This window comes from Pongo abelii, chromosome 9 (assembly GCF_028885655.2).
Source record: "Pongo abelii isolate AG06213 chromosome 9, NHGRI_mPonAbe1-v2.0_pri, whole genome shotgun sequence".
Taxonomy (NCBI): Eukaryota; Metazoa; Chordata; class Mammalia; order Primates; family Hominidae; genus Pongo; species Pongo abelii.
In genome coordinates, this window is record NC_071994.2 from 97,957,117 (window position 1) to 97,979,392 (window position 22,276).

Genomic DNA, 22,276 nt, shown 5'->3' on the forward strand with positions numbered 1-22,276 from the left:
CTTCCTTCTTTCCCTCCTTCTCTCCTTCCCTCTTTCCCTCTCTTTCTTTCTTTCTCTCTCTCTTTCTCTTTCTTTCTTTCTTTCTTTCTTTCCCGCTCTCTCTCTCCCTCCCTCCCTCCCTCTCTCTCTCTCTTTCTTTCTTTCTTTTTCTTTCCTTCTTTCTTTCGTCTCAGCCCAGGCTGGGCTGTAGTATCAGGATCACAGCTCACTGTAGCCTCAACCTCCTAGACTCAGGTGATCCTCTCACCTTAGCCTCCCAAGTAGCTGGGACTACAGGCGTGCACCACACCCAGCTGACTTTTCTATTTTTTGTAGAGATGAGGTTTCGCATGTTGCCTAGGTTGGTCTCCAACTACTGGGCTCAAGCAGTCTGGCCACCATGACCTCCCAAAATGTTAGGATTACAGCTGTGAGCCACCATTTTTAAAAAAAAGTTATAGTGTCTTACTCTGTTGCCCAGGCTGGAATTCAGGGGTACAATGATACGAAATACAAATTTAATGAGACATCACCACAATCTCACCTGATTGGCTAGAAATAAAAAGTCTGATATTCACCAAAGATTTGCAAAAGTGAAGAGCAATGAGTACCCTCATACATGACTAGCAAGTGTTGAAAAACAATTTGGCATTGTAAAGTTTGAATTCACATACAGTTGCCCCTTGATGTTCTGGGAGGTGAAGGGGATGAATTTTAGGTCCTCCTAAGTGTTCTGAGGATGTACAAGTCCCTTATATAAAATGGCTTAGTATGTGCATGTAACCTATGCATGTCCTCCCATATACTTTAAATCATCTCTAGATTACTTATAATTCCTATTACAATGCAAATGCTATGTAGTTGTTTACTGAAATGTTTTTTATTTGTTATTTTTATTGTTTTTTCCCTCATTTTCTGAATATTTTCAACCCACAGTTGGTTGAATTCACTGATGCTGAACACAGAGGTTACAGAGGGCTAACTATATTGCACAACAAGGGATCCATTTATAGATAAGAGGACACACGAGCTCCAGTATACATGTCCAGGCATGTTCTGAGCAACATTGTTTTTAAAAGGCCCAAGTGAAAACAACCCAAATGCCCATCAACAGCAGAAACATTTACACCATTAAACACCTTACAGCAAGGCAACAGAATCAACTACAGTGACACGGAACAACATAGATGAGGGAAATAACACATGAAAATACATTAAAATACAAAAAAGCATTATTCTATTTATGTAAGTTTATATAACATTTCCAAAATGAGAAACATTTTAATTAATTTATTTAGAATTCTGCAGAGGAATTTTGTCTCTTCTCCCCAGTGTGTTAATTTATTTAATCATTTATCTATAACAGCATGAACTTATATTTATTTTATACTTTGGATTATAATTCAATTCTACTTCAGTTATTTTGTTGCTCAATTTCTTTGATATTTGGCCGTTGGGAGCTGTTTTCATTGGTTTCTGTGTTCCTCTAACATAACCCCATCAATGCTATTATTTGTTTTGTATTTACCACATCCTTATTTTCCAGCACTCCAAGATGCTCTAGGCTCCTTCTCTATATTTCCTGCACAGGTCTAGAAACTTTATTTCTTCATCAGTATTGTCAGTCCTTTATTTATTATTATTATTATTAGAGATGGAGTCTCACTCTGTCTCCCAGGCTGGAGTACAGTGGCGCGATCTCGGCTCACTGCAACCTCCACCTCCCAGGTTCAAGTGATTCTCCTGCCTCAGCCTCCCGAGTAGCTGGGATTATAGGTGCGTGCCACCACATCCAGCCAATTTTTGGATTTTTAGTAAGGCCAGGGTTTCACCATGTTAGCCAGGCTGGTCTCGAATTCCTGACCTCAGGTGATCTGCCCACCTTGGCCTCCCAAAGTGCTGGGATTACAGGCATGAGTGACCACACTTGGCCCACTCCTTAATTTTTTAAAAAGTGTCAGATTTCAGTTTTATTAATCTTTATTTTTAATATATTTCCCTTTTATTTATAATTATATCCTTACTTTAATGTTTTATTTTCTTTTTGTTTTTATTTTGTTTTACTAACTATTTGATTTCAACATGAAGATCAATAGGCTTTTAGAAATGCAGATATTAATTTTCAAATAAAGATCATCAAATTCAGTTTTTTTTTATTTTTGACCTTCTGGTTTATTTCAGTTAGGTCAAGATCATTGTCAATTTATTGACCTATGGAATTTTAATTGATATTAATTTGGTAGTCCTGCTTTGGCAAATTTTTGTAAATGTTTTGAACATGTTGAAAAGGGTTTTTTCATTTGGTTTTTGTTTGTTGCAGGTTATATGATCAAAGCTGTTAAGTTTGTTGTGCAAATTATTATAGCATTACTAACTTTTGTTCTCAGTCCCAGTTTAGGCCTAGGTTTACTGGAACCATGCACTCTGGCTCTGAGAGGAACAGTCCCATGTCCAGAGCAATGGGCTCTCACATGCATTGCTAGTGGGAATGTGACATCATGTAGCTCCTCTGAAAACTGTGTGTCAGTCTTTTATTAACTTGAGCACTCATTGGTGCTTCTAGGTATTGGATAAATACCTAGGAGTAGCAATTCTCCTTCTAGGTATTTACCCAATTCAAAAGAATCAAGAAATGGAATCCATCTATCTCTGAACAGATGAGTAGAAAAACTGTTGCTTATTAAAATATTATTCAGCAATCAAAAGGAATGAATTGCTGGTACATGCAACAGGATAGATGATCTCACAAACATCCCATATGGGAAAAGTAGCAAAACCCAAGTGAATACATATTGTATGATTCCATTCCTATTCATTCCCAAATCAGGCCATACTCCCCTGTAATCATCCAAGTTAGAAAGTGGTTGCCTCTTGTGGGGAGTGGGGATTGACTGGAAAGCTCCTGTCCTGAGAGGATGCTATGGGGCTGTGCTAATGTTCTGTGTCTTCTTTTGTGTGTTGACTACATGGGTGTATATAATCTTTAAAACTCACTAAAGTGGAGACCTATGATCTATGTGTTTTATTGCCTATATCTTAAACTGGAGAAAAGCAAATGGGAGACAAGACAAGGGCAGCTAGAAAAGTAAGAACCATCTTAATAAATTCTAGAAAGCTTAATCATGGGTTAGCAGGCTATGCAATTAGTTGTTTACTATATTTTCTGTTGTTTTTACTGATTGTTAGTTTTCACTGTTTCTTTTCTTTTGTGAACACATTTGATCCTTGGTTGGTTGAATCCACTGATGCTGAACCCAGAGAATATGGAGGCCTGACTGCCTTCTATGACCAAGATATCCGTTCATAGACAGGAGTACATGTGAGCTCCAATATCTGTGTTCAAGCGTTCTCAGAGCAACATTTTCCATAAGAGGCCAAAGGTGGAAAGGAACCAAATACCCATTAACAATGGAAACATTTATACCGTTGAATAAATTACAGCAAGGAAACAAGACAAAGTACAGCTGCACAGAACAACATAGATGAGGGAAATGCCACGCAAAAAATACATGAAAATACATAAAACACAATCTATTCATGTAAGGTCATAATATTTTAAAAATGGACAATGTTTTAATTAATTTAATCCATTTAGAATTTTTTTTTGAGACAGTCTAGCTCTGTCACCCAGGCTGGGGTGCAATGGCACAATCTCAGCTCACTGCAACCTCTTCCAGTGATTCTCTTGCCTCACCCTCCTGAGTAGCTGGGATTACAGGCATGTGCCACCACGCCCGGCTAATTTTTGTATTTTTATTAGAGATGTGGTTCCACCATATTGGTCAGGCTGGTCTGGAACTCTTGACCTCAAGTCATTCCAATCTCTGGAGGCCAATATCTCGTCCTCCCAAAGTGCTAGGATTACAGGCATGAACCACCTCGCCAAGCCTAATTGTGCCTGGCCTAATTCATTTAGAATTCTTATGAGAAAGAATTTTGTCACTTCTCAGCTATTTGTTAATTTATTTAATTTTTAATTTATGTCAGTACGAACTCATATTTATTTCATGCTTGGATTATAATTCAATTTATATATTTTCTTGCTTGGCTTGGAGATTTGGCCATTGGAAGTTGTTTTCCTTGTGCCCCTCAAAGTAACCCCATTTTTGACTGTGTGTGTTTACCAAGTTTTTATTTTTCACTACTGCGAATGCTTTGGGCTTTGTCTGTATATTACTTGCCCAGGCCTAGCAAGTGCTTTGTTTATCAATACTGCTACTTATTTATTTTTTATTTAAAAGTATCAGATTTTAGTTTTATTAATCATTTCTATTTCAGTATACATTTTCCCTTTTGCTTATTTATCTATCCATGATCATTTTTATATTTCATTTTCTTTGCATATTTTTGTTTCATTTCATTTTTACTCACTGCTTGAGTGCAACCTGAAGATCAATAGGATTTTAGAAATGTGAATATAAATTTTCAAGTAAATATGGTTGGATTCAGCTTTTGTATTGTTGACTTTCAATTTCATTTCATTTTGGTCAGGATTGTTTTCTGTATATGCATTCTATGGGATTTTAATTTGATATTTACTTTGTAGTCCTGTATTGGTAAATTTATCTATTACAAATGTTTCTTGTGTACTGAGAAGCATTTTCCATTTGCTTTTTAATTGTTGCAATTTCATTCCTCAAAGTTCTTAAGCTTGTACATATTATTATAACATGATTAATTTTTTACTCTGCTCTATTGGTTTCTGAAAGAATAATGTTAAAAAAATTAAAAACTACCATCACAACTGCAGATTTTACTGTCTAACTTTACAACAACTCTCAGTCCTGGCTTTCCATGTGTCAGTGCTATGCGTAGGGTCATAAAGTTCATCACTGTACTATTCTGGTGAATTTTTCTATTCAATAACCATAAAATGTGCCTTTTTAATTCTATAACTACATTGGATATTAATATAGCTGCTTTAGTTTTCTTTTGTTTGGTATTTGTCAGGGTTGCCTTTTTCCATTCCTTGATTTTTAACTACTTAGCTTCGTTTTCAGATTGGTTTAAAATGCAAAATGAAAGGGAGGGGCTTGGACGGGTGGGATGCCTAATCTGGACCCAGCCCAGTGATTACATTAGCTGAGCCCTGATTGGGTTAGGGTGTTGCCCAGGTATAAAGCCAGGGTCTTTGGAACGTGGGGCTTTATTTGGAGTTTACCAACAGGAAACCTTCTCTTTGGGTCCCGAAGTATTTTCATATGGAATTGTGAGTTTTTGACGGAAGGTAGGTCGTTTTATTTCTCTGTCGGAGCACTTTTGGATATTTGTCCTACTGAGAACTTTATCATCATCAATTTGTTCATAAGATTTTGTTAAATATTGTAAAACATCTCCACCAGATTTTTAGCTATGCTGCTTGTTTCTTACCTCAATGTGTTTTTGTTTTTACTTTCATTTATCTTCATGCCTATGGCTTTTTACTATGTTTTTTGAAAACTCAGTTTTCATTCTTTTTCATTCCTGTTGGGTGTTCTGTTTCTTTTTGCAATGGTCTCTTCTTATGAATTTATTTTCATTGTTTCTATTGATGTTAATGCATCCAGTTTCTTGAATGGAGTGCTCAATTTATTCATTTTCAAACTTGATAATTTTTCATTTTAGTTTGTTGCTGCTCTTTTTCTGTTTTGTGATTTGACCTGATGTTTGTCTCATGTGACCATGTGAAGAGACCCCCAAACAGGCTTTGTGTGAGCAACAAGGCTGTTTATTTCACCTGGGTGCAGGCGGGCTAAGTCCAAAAAGAGAGTCAGCAAAGTGTGGTGGGATTATCATTAGTTCTTACAGGTTTTGGGATAGGCGGTGGAGTTAAGAGCAATGTTTTGGGGGCAGGGGGTGGATCTCACAAAGTACATTCTCAAGGGTGGAGGAGATTATAAAGAACTTTCTTAAGGGTGGGGGAGATTACAAAGTACATTGATCAATTAGGGTGGGGCAGAAACAAATCACAATGATGGAATGTCATTAGTTAAGGCTATTTTCACTTCTTTGTGGATCTTCAGTTGCTTCAGGCCATCTGGATGTATACGTGCAGGTCACTGGGGATATGATGGCTTAGCTTGGGCTCAGAGGCCTGACATTCCTGTCTTCTGATATTAATAAGAAAAATAAAAAAAACAGTGGTAAAGTGTTGGGGTGGCGAAAATTTTTGGGGGTGGTATGGAGAGATAATGGGAGATGTTTCTCAGGGCTGCTTCGAGCGGGATTAGGGTTGGCATGGGAACCTAGAGTGGGAGAGATTAAACTGAAGAAAGATATTGTGGTAAGGGGTGATATTGTGGGGTTGTTAGAAGGAGCATTTGTTGTATAGAATGATTGGTGATGGTCTGGATGCAGTTTTGTATGAATTGAGAAACTAAACGGAAGACACAAGGTCTGAATAAAAGAAGGAGAAAAACAGGTATTAAAGGACTAAGAATTGGGAGGACTCAGGACATCCAATTAGAGAGTGCCCAAGGAGGTTCAGCATAGCCCTGCCAGCAAAGATTATTTATTTACTTTAAGAGGGAGTTAAGAGTGGCGGTTTGGGGATAGCACCAGGAGATATCAGCTGTGATGGCTTGGAGAAACAGTGTAAACCAGCAGTGTAAACAAGAGTAGGGCATTTATGAGTAGTTGAGAACAGTGAATAGGAGTATGACTAGACAGAAGATAGTAGGGATGACTAGTTTTTGGGGCTCAGTCCAAGTAGTGGGGGTGACTGCGTAAAGCCCTGTTGTAAAAAGTAGGGTAAGGATGAACAGACCTAATAGAATGAGACCCTTAGGCTCATAAGGGTTATTACTGTTCTTCAGAAATGCAAGTGAGTTTAAGGGAAGTAGGGGAGAGTACTTGTGACTTCCGGGAGGAAGAGGAGAGATTAGGCTGGCTGTCCAATGGACACAGCTTTATCCTGGAACGGTGAACCCAGTGGGGAGGATCCTGCAGGTCGACGGTAGTTGGGGTACTATAGATGACTAAGTACGGTCCAGTCCATCAAGGTTGTAGAGTTTGAGGGGTCAGATTCTTAACAAGAACTGATTGTCCAGCTGGGGTGTCTTCATATGGCTGGGAATCTGGAGTAGGCAAGAGAAGATTAGCAGCCTGGCGAATTTCCTGTCTAGCCTGCTGGAGGACTGGAAGATAGTTGCCTGGAGGACTGGAAGATAGTTGCCTAGAGGACTGGTGTCTGGGACGAGGTTGGGGCCGAGCAAGAAAGTGCATCCATATAAAAGTTCAAATGGATTGTACCCTGTAGCATCTTAAGGACAGGCTCTAATTCTGAGAAGGGCAAGAGGTAAAAGTACTGTCCAGTCCTTTTTAAGTTGGAGGCTGAGCTTGGTGAGGTGTGTTTTTAAAAGACCATTAGTCTGTTCTACCTTTCCTGAAGATCGAGGATGGTAAGGGATATGAAAGTTCCACTGAATACCAAGAACCTGAGAAACTGCTTGGGTAATTTGACTAGTAAAGGCTGGTCCGTTATCAGACTATATACAGGTGAGAAGACCAAACCGAGGAATTATGTCTGACAGAAGGGAAGAAATGACCGCGGTGGCCTTCTCCGACCCTGTGGGAAAGGCCTCTACCCATCCAGTGAAAGTGTTTCCCCAGACCAAGAGGCATTTTAGTTTCCTGACTCGGGGCATGTGAGTAAAGTCAATTTGCCAGTCCTGGACGGGGGCAAATCCCCGAGTTTGATGTGTAGGGAAGGGAGGAGCCCTGAACACTCCCTGAGGAGTAGTAGAATAGCAGATGGAACACTAAGAAGTGATTTCCTTGAGGATAGATTTCCACAATGGAAAGGAAATGAGAGGTTCTAAGAGATGAGCTAGCGGCTTGTAATCTACATGGAAGAGGTTATGAAATGACGACAGAATAGAATGGGCCTGTGAGGCTGGAAGGAGATATTTTCCTTGGTCTAAGAACCATTTGCTTTGTATAGGAAGAGATTGATAGGTGGAAGTTTTAGTGGGGAAGTAGGTGGGAGTGGCCAGATGAGAAGGAGAAAAACTGCCGTGAGGGATAGAAGTTGGAACACTAGGCCTTGAGAAGAGTTTTTATTAAGGAGGCATTAATGATGGAGGACGCTTGCATAGTGAGGAAACCTCTTTCAGCCCATATAATAGCATGGTGGTGCAGGATATAGAAGGCATATTTAGAGTCAGTATAAATATTGACGTGTAATTCCTTTGCAAGAGTGAGGGCTTGAGTTAAGACAATGAGTTCAGCTTGCTGAGAGGTAGTGGAGGGGGGCAGAGCAGTAGCCTCAATGATAGATGTGGAAGATACTATAAGCATAGCCTGCCTTTGCTGGTGTGTGGCGATTAGGCCTGGTGGAGCTGCCATCAATAAACCAAGTGTGATTAGGGTGAGGAACAGGAAAGAAGGAAATATGGGGAAATAGAGTGAATGCCAGGTGGATCAGAGAGATACAGTCATGGGGGTCAGGTGTGGTATCCAGAACAATGTGGGAGGCTGGATTGAAGTCTGGGCCAGGAACAATGGTAATTGTGGGAGACTCAACAAACAGTGAGTACAGCCGAAGGAGCTGGGGAGCAGAAAGTATATGTGTCAGGTGTGAGGAAGAAAATAGATTTTGGAAGTTATGAGAACTGTAGAGAGTGAGTTGAGCATAGTTTGTGATTTTGAGGGCCTCTAAAAGTATTAAGGCAGCAGCAGCCACCACACGCAGACATGAGGGCTAGGCTAAAACAGTAAGGTCAAGTTGTTTGGACAGAAAGGCTACAGGGTGTGGTCCTGGCTCTTGTGTAATAACTCCAACCGCACAGCCCTGCACTTTGGCTGTGTGTAATGAAAAGGGTTGGGATGAGTTAGGGAGAGCTAGTATGGGGGCAGCTTCTAGGGCTGTTTTTAAGGAACAGAAAGGAGTGGTGAAAGGATTTAGGATCTGTGGGATCAGCTAGGTTTGCTTTTGTGAGTTTATATCATGGTTTAGTCAGGATGGTAAAACTAGGTATCCAAAGGCAGAAGTACCTAACCATGCCTAGGAAGGAAAGGAGTTGTTGTTTTGTAGAAGGGATTGGGGTTTGGGAGATCAGCCGGACACGATGAGGAGGGAGAGCACATGTGTTTTCATGAGAATTATGCCAAGATAGGTAACAGATGAGGATGAAATTTGGGCTTGACTGAAGTAATGGGGGCTGTCCATGAAGCCTTGTGGCAGTACAGCCCAGGTAATTTGCTGAGCCTGATGGGTGTCAGGGTCAGTCCAAGTGAAAGCAAAGAGAGGCTGGGATGAAGGGTGCAAAGGAATAGTAAAGAAAGCATGTTTGAGATCCAGAACAGAATAATGGGTTGTGGAGAGAGTTATTTAGGATAGGAGAGTATATGGGTTTGGCACCACGGGGTAGATAGGCAAAACAATTTGGTTGATAAGGCGCAGATCCTGAACTAACCTGTAAGACTTGTCCGGTTTTTGGACAGGTAAAATGAGGGAATTTTAAGGAGAGTTTATAGGCTTTAAAAGGCCATGCTGTAACAGGCGAGTGGTAACAGGCTTTAATCCTTTCAAAGCATGCTGCAGGATGGGATATTGGCATTGAGCAGGATAAGGGTGATTAGGTTTTAATGAGATGGTAAGGGGTGCATGATCAGTTGACAAGGAGGGAGTAGAGGTATCCCATACTTGTGGGTTAAGGTGGGGAGATACAAGGGGAGGATGCGAAGGAGGCTTTGAACTGGGGAAAAGGCAGCAATGAGGTGTGGCTGTAGCCCAGGAATAGTCAGGGAAGCAGATAATTTAGTTAAAATGTCTCAGCCTAATAAGGGAGCTGGGCAGGTGGGGATAACTAAAAATGAATGCATTAAAGAATGTTGTCCAAGTTGGCACCAGAGTTGGGAAGTTTTAAGAGGTTTAGAAGCTTGGCTCTCAATACCCACAACAGTTATGGAGGCAAGGGAAACAGGATTATAGGGTGGGGGAGCAGAGGCTGAGGAAGAATTGGGACTTAGCTTGGCCTGGCGAGGAGCAGCCTGGGGAGGAGGGGAGAGGTCAGATGAGTCTATAGAAAAGAAGGATTCAAAGGACCCAGAGCTTGGGGTGGAGACTGAAGGAACAGACAGGAGAGAAAGGAAAAAGATTTGGGACAAGTCTCTTTGGGAGCAGAGACTAGGGAGGGACCAATGTATAAAAGAATGCCTGATGTCAGGAACCTCAGACCATTTTTGCCCATTTTTCGACAAAAATTGTCTAGGTCTCGTAGGATGGAGAAATCAAAAGTGCCGTTTTCTGGCCATTTAGAACCATTGTCGAGTTTGTACTGGGGCCAGGCGGTGTTGAAGAAGAAAATAAGATGCTTAGATTTTAGGTCAGGTGAGAGTTGAAGAGGTTTTAAGTTCTTGAGAACACAGGCTAAGGGAGAAGAAGGAGGAATGGAGGGTGGGATGTTGCCCACAGTGAAGGAGGCAAGTTTAAAAAATAAGGGTAGAGACATGGAGAAGGGGGGTGGGAAGCAGCCCTGGGCTGCAACGTGGGTGAGCAGCCAAAGCAGCTGTCCCCACAGTTGATTTGCCATCACGGGAATGTGGGTGCATGACCAAGGCAGGCGTCCCCACGGAGATCAGACACCAATGGAACATGGGTGAATAATCAGAGACGTGTCCCCGCAATGATTAAACACCAAGGGAAGGCTGCCTTCCTGAGTCCATGACAGGCGCCAGAGTTTTGGGTCCACAGATAAAATGTGTCTCCTTTGTCTCTACCAGAAAATAAAAGGAATTGAAATTAAGAGAAGGGAGAGATTGAAGGGTGGCGCCAAGACTGAAAGGAGAAAGAGGTTGAGGGATAGTGAGAGAGGTTGGAGAAGAGAGTAAAAAGAGGCTGCTTACTCGATTTAAAATCGGTGAGATGTTTCTTGGGCTGGTTGGTCTGAGGACCCGAGGTCGTAGGTGGATCTCTTCACAGAGTGAAGGTGAGGACAGGGGACTGGTCTCCCGAAGGACTCTTGCTGACCTGCGTCTTTGGCACGAAATGTCTCACGTGTCCATGTGAAGAGACCCCCAAACAGGCTTTGTGTGAGCAACAAGGCTGTTTATTTCACCTGGGTGCAGGCAGGCTAAGTCTGAAAAGAGAGTCAGCAAAGTGTGGTGGGATTATCATTAGTTCTTACATGTTTTGGGATAGGCGGTGGAGTTAAGAGCAATGTTTTGGGGGCAGGGGATGGATCTCACAAAGTACATTCTCAAGGGTTGGGGGAATTACAAAGAACCTTCTTAAGAGTGGAGGAGATTATAAAGAAACTTCATAAGGGTGGGGGAGATTACAAAGTACATTTATCAGTTAGAGTGGGGCAGAAACAAATCACAATGGTGGAATGTCATCAGTTAAGGCTATTTTCACTTTTGTCGATCTTCAGTTGCTTCAGGCCATCTGGATGTGTATGTGCAGGTCACTCAGCTTGGGCTCAGAGGCTTGACAATGTTAACATATCCTGATGTTAGCATATGTTTTAGTTTAGCTTAATGCTAGCTGAATATTTCTTTTGTCTGGTCATATACTTATTTAAAAAATATGAATATTCTGTATCTTTTGTCGTTGTTGTTTAGGTGTATTGTTTCAACTTCCTAGAAGAGACCCCCAGGTACAGTGGGACACTAGCTGCTACTAGTGCACCCAAGCCTGAGAATCAGGAGAAGCCTCACAGTGACACCCCCAATTGAGGAAACTCGTAATGCTGGGACATACTCTACTTCTTTGGAAAAAAATATACTGACTAGAGTGGAGTCCCCCTGGGGAGTCAGAAAGCCTGCGAAAGATCTCACTTGTTCGAAAGTCCAAGTGTGAATTACTGCCTCACAGATAAACCAAAGTATTTTGAAAAAACAAAGGGGAGAAAAGAAATTACTCCCCAGAACTCTCAGGCATCTAGAGGACACCTAAGAACTTGGGAGTCAGCTGCTTCTTGTGTGCAGCCATGAAGTCTGTGCACTCCAGTCCCCAGAACACGAGTTATACCATCATGACTTTTTACCCAACCATGGAAGAATTTACAGATTTCAACAAATATGTTGCTTACATGGAGTCCCAAGGCGCACATCAAGCTGGCCTCGCCAAGGTAATTCCACCCAAGGAATGGAAAGCCAGAAAGACTTACGATGATATCGAAGACATCTTAGTAGCCACTCCCCTCCAGCAGGTGACCTCTGGGCAGGGAGGTGTGTTTACTCAATACCATAAAAAGAAGAAAGCCATGACCGTGAGGGAGTATCGCCATTTGGCAAACAGTAAAAAATATCAGACTCCACCACACCAGAATTTTAGAGATTTGGAGCAACAATACTGGAAGAGCCACCCTGGAAATTCACCAATTTATGGTGCTGATATTAGCGGCTCCTTATTTGAAGAAAGCACTAAACAATGGAACCTACAACACCTGGGAACAATTCTGGACCTGCTAGAGCAAGAATGTGGGGTTGTCATTGAGGGTGTCAACACACCCTACCTGTACTTTGGCATGTGGAAGACCACGTTCGCTTGGCACACGGAGGACATGGACCTTTACAGCATCAACTACCTGCACCTTGGGGAGCCCAAAACGTGGTATGCAGTGCCCCCAGAACATGGCCAGCGCCTGGAATGCCTGGCCAGGGAGCTCTTCCCGGACACTTCTCGGGGCTGTGAGGCCTTCCTGCGGCACAAGGTGGCCCTCATCTCGCCTACAGTTCTCAAGGAAAATGGGATTCCCTTCAATTGCATGACTCAGGAGGCTGGAGAGTTCATGGTGACCTTTCCCTATGGCTACCATGCTGGCTTCAATCATGGCTTCAACTGCGCAGAGGCCATCAATTTTGCCACTCCACGATGGATTGATTATGGCAAAATGGCCTCTCAGTGTAGCTGTGGGGAGGTGAGAGTGACCTTTTCCATGGACCCCTTTGTGTGCTTTGTGCAACCCGAGAGTTATGAGCTCTGGAAACACAGGCAAGACTTGGCCATTGTGGATCACACAGAGCCCAGGGTTGCAGAAAGCCAAGAGCTGAGCAACTGGAGAGATGATATAGTACTTAGAAGAGCTGCTCTGGGCCTGAGGCTTCTCCCAAACCTCACAGCCCAGTGTCCCACACAGCCTGTGTCCCCAGGGCACTGTTACAACCCAAAAGGCTGTGGCACTGATGCTGTGCCTGGATCCGCATTCCAAAGCTCTGCATATCATACCCAGACCCAGTCACTTACCCTGGGGATGTCAGCCGGGGTTCTTCTCCCTTCCACTGGAAGCTGGGGTTCTGGTCGTGGCCGTGGTCGTGGTCGAGGTCGAGGTCGAGGTCGAGGTCATAGTCGTGGTTGTGGTCATGGTTGTTGTACTCGAGAACTGGGGACTGAGGAGCCAACTGTTCAGCCTGCATCCAAGAGGTGCCTTTTAATGGGTAAAAGGAATAGAGCTTGAGGCAGCAGGCCTCAGCTCCCACTTGCCAATTGATTTGATGACAAATCTGTCCCTTTGAGTGGTGGCCTTCCGCATCTTGCCAAGGCTTCTGGCTGTTGCTGTGTCCCTGATCTTCAACTCCTGGGGCCCCCACTGGATGGTGATGAAACCATGCACCCTGGCCTGTGCCAGCTATCCCTCAACAGCACTAGTAGTAATCTCCCTGATGTTGTCTGCATGACTCCTCCCAATGTCATTGTGCCTTTGATTAAGTTTTCCAGGGACGCTGGTGGGGACTGGAAATCCCTGGTGAACATGGGCAAGGTTGTAGCAATGGACCACTCTTATGGCTCTAGGGTTCTGACCCCAACTAAGTTTTCCAGAATCTCCTGGGCTCCTGACTCATCTGCTGGGGCTAAAGACAGGCAGAGATACATTACTGAGTTTAGGGATATTTTCCTCCAATGCATGATCAATCCTCTGGATCCATGGCTATGGAATATGGTGACAAATGTCAGTGTCTCTCTTATCCCAACCCCAGGATCAGAGAAGATTCCTGCCAAGGACAATTGTAGCCTGGGTCTCTCCTCAGTGAAGATTCTTTACCTGCAGTAACTGACACATTTCCAAGGCCCCCAGATGCTGTCTCCAACTGGGACAACCAGGGCTCCCAGAGGCCACTGAAGTCCCCTCCCCAAAGGTTGCCATAGGATGTTGTAGTACCTCTCAGGGACTCTCTGTCTACTCCACATATTGCCTGTGGCCTTCACCATGGCCAGATGCCATGGACAGCACTTGTTTCTGATGTCCCCCTTAGGATACCTCCCTTACAGTGCTATGGGTCCAGATCCAATGGTAATTGAGCCCACATTGGATGATGCTGAGAATCTGACTGAGCCTCTCATTTTTACTTTTCATCTGGTCCTCTATGTCTCTGACCCTGGATTCCACTGGACATTGCTACAACCCCAGTGAGGTTCAGGGCTTCTCACAATCCTTCAATTGCAACATGCCCTTTATCCCAGGCCACCATCCACTGCTCATGTACAAACCAGACTTTTGACAAACTGAGTTACTTAGCCAGTTATGGCTTCAGAAGTATTTTGTAATTATATTGATGTTAACTAAATTTGCTGTCTCTAATGTATATCTCCAAAGAAAATAAAAGTCTTAGCGCATGTTTTTTAAATTAGAATAATATAAAATAGATATATCAAAAAGAAAGTGATTTAGAAAAGTGATTGAGATAAAAGAATGGGGAAACTATACCAAGCAAAGAACAAACATAAAAGTAGATTTACAGATCTTAATATCAGGCAAACCTGAATTGAGACCAAAGGTACATAGCATGGATCTTCACAATGCAAAATACTAAATTTCACAATGAAATTACAGCAGTCATGAATATTCAAGTTCGACAAAGTATAAATTATAGTAGATAAAAGACAAGTTTAAAGACACAGATTAAAAATAGGAACATTTAAGTCACTAGTATGGTTTGGATATGTGTTTCTGCCCAAATCTCATGTGAAATTTTAATCTCTAATGTTGGAGGTGGGGCCTGGTGGGAGATGACTGGATCATGGGGGTGGTTTGTCATGAATGATTTAGCACTATCTCTGTAGTGCTATTCTTGTGATACAGTTCTAGGAGGATCTGGTTGTTTAAAAGTGTGTACCACCTTCCCCCCTCTCTTCCTCCTGCTCCAGCTATTTATGATGTGCCTGTTTCCCCTTTCATCATGATTGTAAATTTCCAGAGGCTTTCCCAGAAGCAGAAGCACCTATGCTCCCTGCACAGCCTGAAGAACCATAAGCCAAATAAAACTCTTATCTTTATAAATTACCCAATTTCAGGGATTTTTTTTCGATGTAATTTCACTCTTGCCCAGGCTGGAGTGCAGTGGCTCAATCTCAGCTCACTGCAACCTCTGCCTTCTGGGTTCAAGCGATTCTCCTGCCTCAGCCTACTGAGTAGCTGGGATTACTGGTGCCTGCCACCACACCCAGCTAATTTTTCTATTTTCAGTGCAGATGGGGTTTAATCATGTTGGCCAGGCTGGTATCAAACTTCTGACCTTAGGTGATCCACCTGCCTCAGCCTCCCAAAGTGCTGGGATTACAGTCGTGAGGCACCACACCCAGCCTTCAGGCATTTCTTTACAGCAATGTGTGAATGAAACAGTCACTCATCCAAGGCAGAAAAAAATGGAGAAATATAAGGATATGGAAAATTTAAACTACATTAACAATAAGGTAGTATTGACATACTAGATGATAGAAAATACTTCCTCTCTTCGAGTGCCGAAAATGCTACATTTTCACAAAACAGTAAATATCTATTACATGCATAAACTCTGCAGCAAGAAAGCCTGATTTTGTTCCCAAGTTTCTCTTATCAGCTTGTGTGACCTTGAAAATTACTTAACCTTATGACTCAGTTTCCTCAACATAAAATGAAGATAGCACCTACCTCATGTGTGTAGTTGACAGCTCTATGAATTAATATATGCAATTTGTTAACATCAATGCCTGGGACACAATAGCATTATTGGAGTGTTTCTAGATGTAAAACTTAACAAAATACATAAAGAAATACATGAGATTCATTTACAATAGTGCTGAGGAAAATCTGCAGCCTTAAGTATTTTCTCCATCATATTCAAATAATGAAATTAACTGGATTAAATTTCTAATGTACAAGTTAGGGAAAGATAAACTGAAAGTAGTTGGAAGGAATTGATACATGTATACACAGAAATTAATGAGTTAGAATAACTGTAAAATATATACTAAATCAACACAAAGCACCAATGATACGGATTTTTTGTTAGAAAAATTAACTTACTAGACAGAAAAAATTTAAGACATAAATTTCTGTGTCTGAAATATAGAAAAAGCAGAAGACCTGCCTATTCAAAAATGACAAGGATTAGACAAACTTGCAGAGGAATTGTGTGACATCTTCATTTCTAGTATACCTCGGCCTTCAAAATGAAAAAAAAATTCATATTTTAAAATAAATACATCATTGACAGAAAATCCTGATGAATTGCAGAATGAGAGAAAATGATGAACAAAACTTATTGAGGAACATCAGTGTAAAAATTTTAACTTAAATATTAGCTAAGAGAATCTAAATACATTAAAAGAGTAACATATGATGACTACATGGGATTTATTGCAGGAAGGTTACAATGGTTTAAAGCAAGGAAATCTGGAAATATAACTTATCTTGTAAATATTTCCAGAAGTTATATGATTATGTTTATAGATGCTGATAGTCATTTGATAAAATTCAACAGTCAGTCTTGGTTTGCACTAACCCACAACGAAGCAATGAATCCTTCCATAAAATAAAATACAAAATTGTTTATCTAATAGTGAGATATTTTAGACCAAAGCCATTTTCCTTAATGTGAGGTATTTGAGGCACTTCAGTCAATAATTTATGGAATTTGCACTATTAACCACTGAAAATATTTTTAGAACTATAATTGATGGAAGGGAAGAGCCAAAACTTATTCTGTTGTGGTTGCAGTTGATAAGGCTGAATGTGGGGAAAACTCAAGGAGGAGGTTAAACTTCTAAGTGATTTCTTTATGGCTACCATGCTGGCTTCAACCATGGCTTCAACTTCCAGGAGGCCATGAATTTTGCCACCATGGACTAGATCAATTCAGGCAAAGTGGAGTCTCAGTGCAATGGTGGGAAAGCCATTGTAGGCATCCTGTAACCCAAGTGCTATGACCTGTGGAAACACAGTCATTTGGGGCAGTTGCAGACCCCGTGGAGTCCAGGGCACATGCCAGCCTGGAGATGCCCACCCACTTGGTGAAAGATCCAAGTGCTGGAGAGGACTAGCCTGGCCCCAGTCACCACCCATGTCAACAGGGTCATGACCCACACAACCTATGGCCTTGGGCTGTGGTTCCCATTGTCTTACCCTTGTGCCTGGTGTTCCCATGGCCTTTCCATCCTGCAATGATGCTTCCCAGCCCACAAACTTAGCCTGGACCCACTGCCCACCCCAGCTATGCCAACCCTGGTCTGAACCCCTCAACTGACAGATGTGGCTGTGGTCCTTGCCCTCTATAACTGGGGGCACGGGAGCCAATACTCCAGGCTCCAGCCAGGAGGTGCCTCTTGATGGTCACAGGGCACACAGCTTTAGGTCCTCAGCCTCAGGCCCTGAGTCTAAGTCCTTGCCCACAGATGGAGCATTGATGAACAGGACTGCACCACTAAGCCCAGGATCCAGCATCCTGCCAAGGATTCTCGGTGCTGCTGGGCCCCTGCCTCTGAGCCCATGGTCAGTCTTTATACTTCACTGCTCTGCTATGTGAGGGCTTCTTGATGTTGCTCACATTTACATCTCAGCATTTTGGGCACATTTTCAGACCACTACAATTATAGAGCCTCTCAGTGCTGAGATAGCCCCTCTGGTGAGGCACCTGGGTGCTGCTGAGTATATTAATCATATATTCTTTATCCTGCAAGACCTTTTAATGTCTTGACACTTCTACTTCTGTGTCACCAGCTGAGATTTCATCCATTGGACATGAGTGTCTGTGAGAACAAGGTCTTCCTGGGTTTGCTGGGAACTCATCTATCCCAGCATCCCAATTGCTGGAACAACTATGGAGGCTGCTGCACTTCTGAAGAATTCACAATGTGGTTCCCCTTCAATCTTCTTCCCTTACCTACCCCCGCCCCAACTCTCCCTTTCTAGCAAAACTAGCCTCTTATGACCAATTAGGTCAATAGAGTTAGAAAAAAAGTATCATCTTTCTGAGTCATTGAGGTGTTCAAAATGTGATGTCACCAGTATTTGTTCACAAATGAATTAAAAGTCACCAAAATGTAAGATCTGACTTTCTTTCTAATATTGTAGTTTCAAACAACTTGGAAAGGAGGTTATTGTCCATGTATTTTTCTTCATAATTAGTTGAAAACATTTAAGGCAAAATGTATTTTATGGGCTGGTTACATCGTGTGGTGATGCTGAGCTCAGGGCATGGTTGTGGGGTTCTGGCTGTCTGGCCAGGTGGGAGCACTGGGTTGCAGTTATACTTTGAGGCTGGCCTTATGCCCAGCCTTGTTCTCAGCTAAATAGCAGGACCCAAATTGCTGGGCAAGATGAGCAGACCTAGGCTGAAGGTGCCATTTTCTGACTATCTTCTCGCCCGGGCTCCACTGCCTTTTCAAAGCTGTGTGTATATTTCACACTTGTAACTCATTCACTCAACCCAATATTGTCCCCAAATAAGTGAGCAAGGTTTCAATCAGGAATATGTGCTGTATAGAAACTAAAGAAGGATTGGACAACAGTGCAGAATGAGCTGGGGCTGGCTGAGTGGCCAGTCTCAGAAGGATTCACTGAGCAGGAGACTTTGGGGACACAATTACAAAACGGGGAGGTCCGGAGCAGAATTCCCCGCTTGCAGGGACCAGCAAGTACAACAGACCTAGCATAGAACGTGGTGAGTTTGTGTTTCCAGGAATACAAAAGAAGCTTATTTGTGTCTGGGACATAGAGAGGAAGGGAGAGAGGCAGGGGGCAGAACATGGAGGGCCTTGTGTCTCATGTCAGGTGCATTATGTGGTGTTCCTTCAACTTGAAATGAGAAGGCATTAAAACAGCAGTGGAAAAGACGTGAATGACACATTTAAGTAATCAGCTTAGTTGTTCTGTGGAGAATGTGTGAGTAGGAGAAGCAATTAGACTATTTATAACACAAGTGAGAGTGACAGTTGCTTACACTTAATTGTTAGTATTGCAAATGCACAAAAATGGAAAAATTCAGAATATATTTTAACATTGAAAATGATAGTTTTGATGAAGAAGGAAACATTCAGAGAAGCAAACCACTCCCCACCTTAGTACCACCCTTCCTTAACTTCCCCACTCCCATCCAGAATTTCAGGAAAGCTGTAAATTTTGAAGCATGAGTAATCAAAACCTGGTGCTTGTCTAAAGTTATCAATAAAGAGCAGAAAAACTCTTACCATCCTGTCTCTCCCATTTATTCGGGCAAGTTTGTCTGTCTTAACATAACAAGAAGTTTATTCTTTGGAAAATTCAAGCTGAGGGACAACATAGGATCTCCAGGCATACAGGAGGATGGACTAAGATGCCTGGCTGAAAAGGGATTTAAGCTAATAGTGACATGGTGGAACCAAAGATGAAAGCACACTGCATTCACTGGAAGGGAGTAGCCCAAGAGAACTGCTGATCCCTGAGTACATCCTGCATGACCAAGGAATGAAATGTTATGTGATAGATAAAAGCCTCATTGGCTCTGGAGTGCAGTAGGCAGACAGCCTTCAGCTGCAGAGAGCTGCCTCACCCAAAGCCATACCTCTTCCCAGTTTGGCCCACATCTCATGACTGTTCAGTGCTGGAGCATAAATCTTGGCCATCTTTGCTCAACTTAGCATGTTGCTGAAGGGCCATTTGTGCTCCAGGTTTGCCGAGACTATCTTTGGCCCTAATCCTTAGTTCCAATTTTCCCTGTGCTCAAACATGCTTCCTTCCTCTCCTTTTCTCAGATATGGATCCCAAGCACACTTGTTAAGAAAGATCTTGGTGCTGAAGTCTGTTCCATAACGGACTTGACCTACAACTTTACTTCAGGTTTCATTGTGTTTCAAAAGCCTAATATTCTTGAGAGAATAAAGAGTAGTCACCCCTACTGAAATCATAGTTCTTTGCATGGTTATTTAGTGATGTGAGGAGATAGGAATGGCCACATGAGAATTTCAGCTTTTAATTTATAGAATTATTGTTGCGACTCCTGGTGAAAACATGTCCCTTTGAACGTCAGAAGGTCACAAGGGAAAGAAGCAAACATCTTGCCATTGGCATGATGAATCAATACCAGTTTTACTCCTGGATTAACTGGAACCATGTACTCTGTTCTGAGCAAAACAGTATCATGTTCAGAGCAAGTGACTCTCACATACATTACTTGTGGGAATGTAACATTATACAGCCCCACTGAAAAACTGTTTGTCAATGTTCTGTAAACTTGACCACTTATCTATCCATAGCCATTCTCTTCCTGAGTATTTACCCAACCATTAAAAATCAGGAACTGTGAATAATCCACGTGTCTGAACAGATGAGTGGAAAAACTATAGCATATTAAATAGTATTCAGTTATAAAAAGCAATGATTCATTTTATATTCATTCCAAAAAAAAAAAAAAAAAAGGACAAAATAAGCTGTGTTCATAGAACTTAGGTCGTGGTTGCCTCTGGTGAGAGTGGGAATTAACTGGAAAGTTCTAGGCATGTGAGAATGTTGTGGGGCTATGGGAATGTTCTGCATCTCATTTAGAGTGATGATTACATGGGTATATATAAGTTTAAACTCGAGGAATTGGCAGAGCAGAATAGTATAATAGAAAGCTCTAAATCAGATTTAGTCTGCCTTATATCAAATGGATCTAACAGATATGGACAGGACACTTCATCCACCAGTTGTAAAATACAGATTCTTTTCCTCAGCATATGGATCATTCTCAAGAATAGACCATATATTAAGTAACAAAATACATCTTAAAAAGTTCAAAAATTCAAATAATACCAAGCATCTTCTCTGGACACAGCGGAACAAAACTAGAAATAAAAATAAGAGGAATTTTGGAAATTATACAAACACATACAAATTAACCAATATGCACCTGAATCTCCAGTAGGTCAATGAAGAAATTAAGAAGGGAATTGAAGAATTTCCTGAAACAAATCATAATGGAAACACAATATATTAAAACCCATAGGATACAGTAAAAGCAGTACTAACATGGAAGTTTATAGCTATAAGTCCCTACATCAAAAAAGAAGACAAACTTAAAATAAAACACCTAATGATGACTCTTAAAAAAGTAGAAAAGTAAGAACAAAAATAATCCAACATTAGTAGAAGAAAAGAAATAACAAAGATCAGAGCAGAAATTAATGAAATCAAAATGAGGAAAACAATGCAAAAGATCACTGAAACAAAGTTGTTTTGAAAAGTTAAACCAAATTGACAAACCTTTAGCCGATTAAAGAAAAGAGACAGAAGATCTAAATCAATAAAATCAGAAATGAAAAGGGAGGCATTGCAATAGATACTGCAGAAATTCAAAGTATCATTAGTGGTTACTATGAGCAACTATATGGCAATAAGTTGAAAACCCTAGAAGAAATGCACAAGTTGCTAGATACATACAACCTACCAAGATAGAACGAGGAAGAAATCCAAAAGCTGAATAGACCAATAACAAATAATGAGGTCCAAGCTGTAATAAAAAGTCTCCCAGTACATTAAAGCTGAGGATCCGATGGCTTCACTGCTAAATTCCACCAAACATTTAAAGAAAAACTCATACCAGTCCTACTCAAGCTATTCTGAAAAGTAGAGGAAGAGGAATTACTTACAAACTGATTTTATTTTTTTCTGAATATTTTTGACCTATAGTTGGCTCACTGATGCTGAGCCCAGAGGTTACAGAAGGCTGCCTGTATTCTATGACGAGGGATCCATTCACAGATAAGAGGACACATGAGCTCCAGTATACATGTCCAAGCGTGTTCTGAGCAACACTGTAAGAGGCCAAAGTGGAAATAATCCAAATGCCATCAACAGCAGAAACAGTTATACTACTGGACACCTTACAGCAGGCAACAGGACCAAGTTCAGCTACACAGAACAACATAGATGAGGGAAATAAAACAAACAAAAAACCCCATTAAACTGCATAAAGCACAATTCTATTTATATAAGTTTATATAACATTTTCAAAATCAGCAACATTTTAGTAAATTTATTTAGAATTCTTCTGCAGAGGGGTTTTGTCTCTTCTCTCCAATTTGTTAAATTTACTCATTTATTCATAACAGCATGAACTCACAGGTATTTATTTTATTCTTCGGATTATAATTCAATAA

At 41.5% G+C, this 22,276-nt stretch overlaps 1 protein-coding gene across 1 annotated transcript; it reads left to right on the forward strand.

Moving 5' to 3' along the window:
* The first annotated feature begins 11,831 nt into the window (after positions 1–11,831).
* On the forward strand, positions 11,832–13,442 carry KDM4E (lysine demethylase 4E). The gene has a single exon (XM_009246968.3). The coding sequence runs from the start codon at positions 11,892–11,894 to the stop codon at positions 13,359–13,361; it is 1,470 nt and encodes a 489-aa protein (XP_009245243.3). The 5' UTR covers positions 11,832–11,891; the 3' UTR covers positions 13,362–13,442.
* Positions 13,443–22,276: the final 8,834 nt, after the last annotated feature.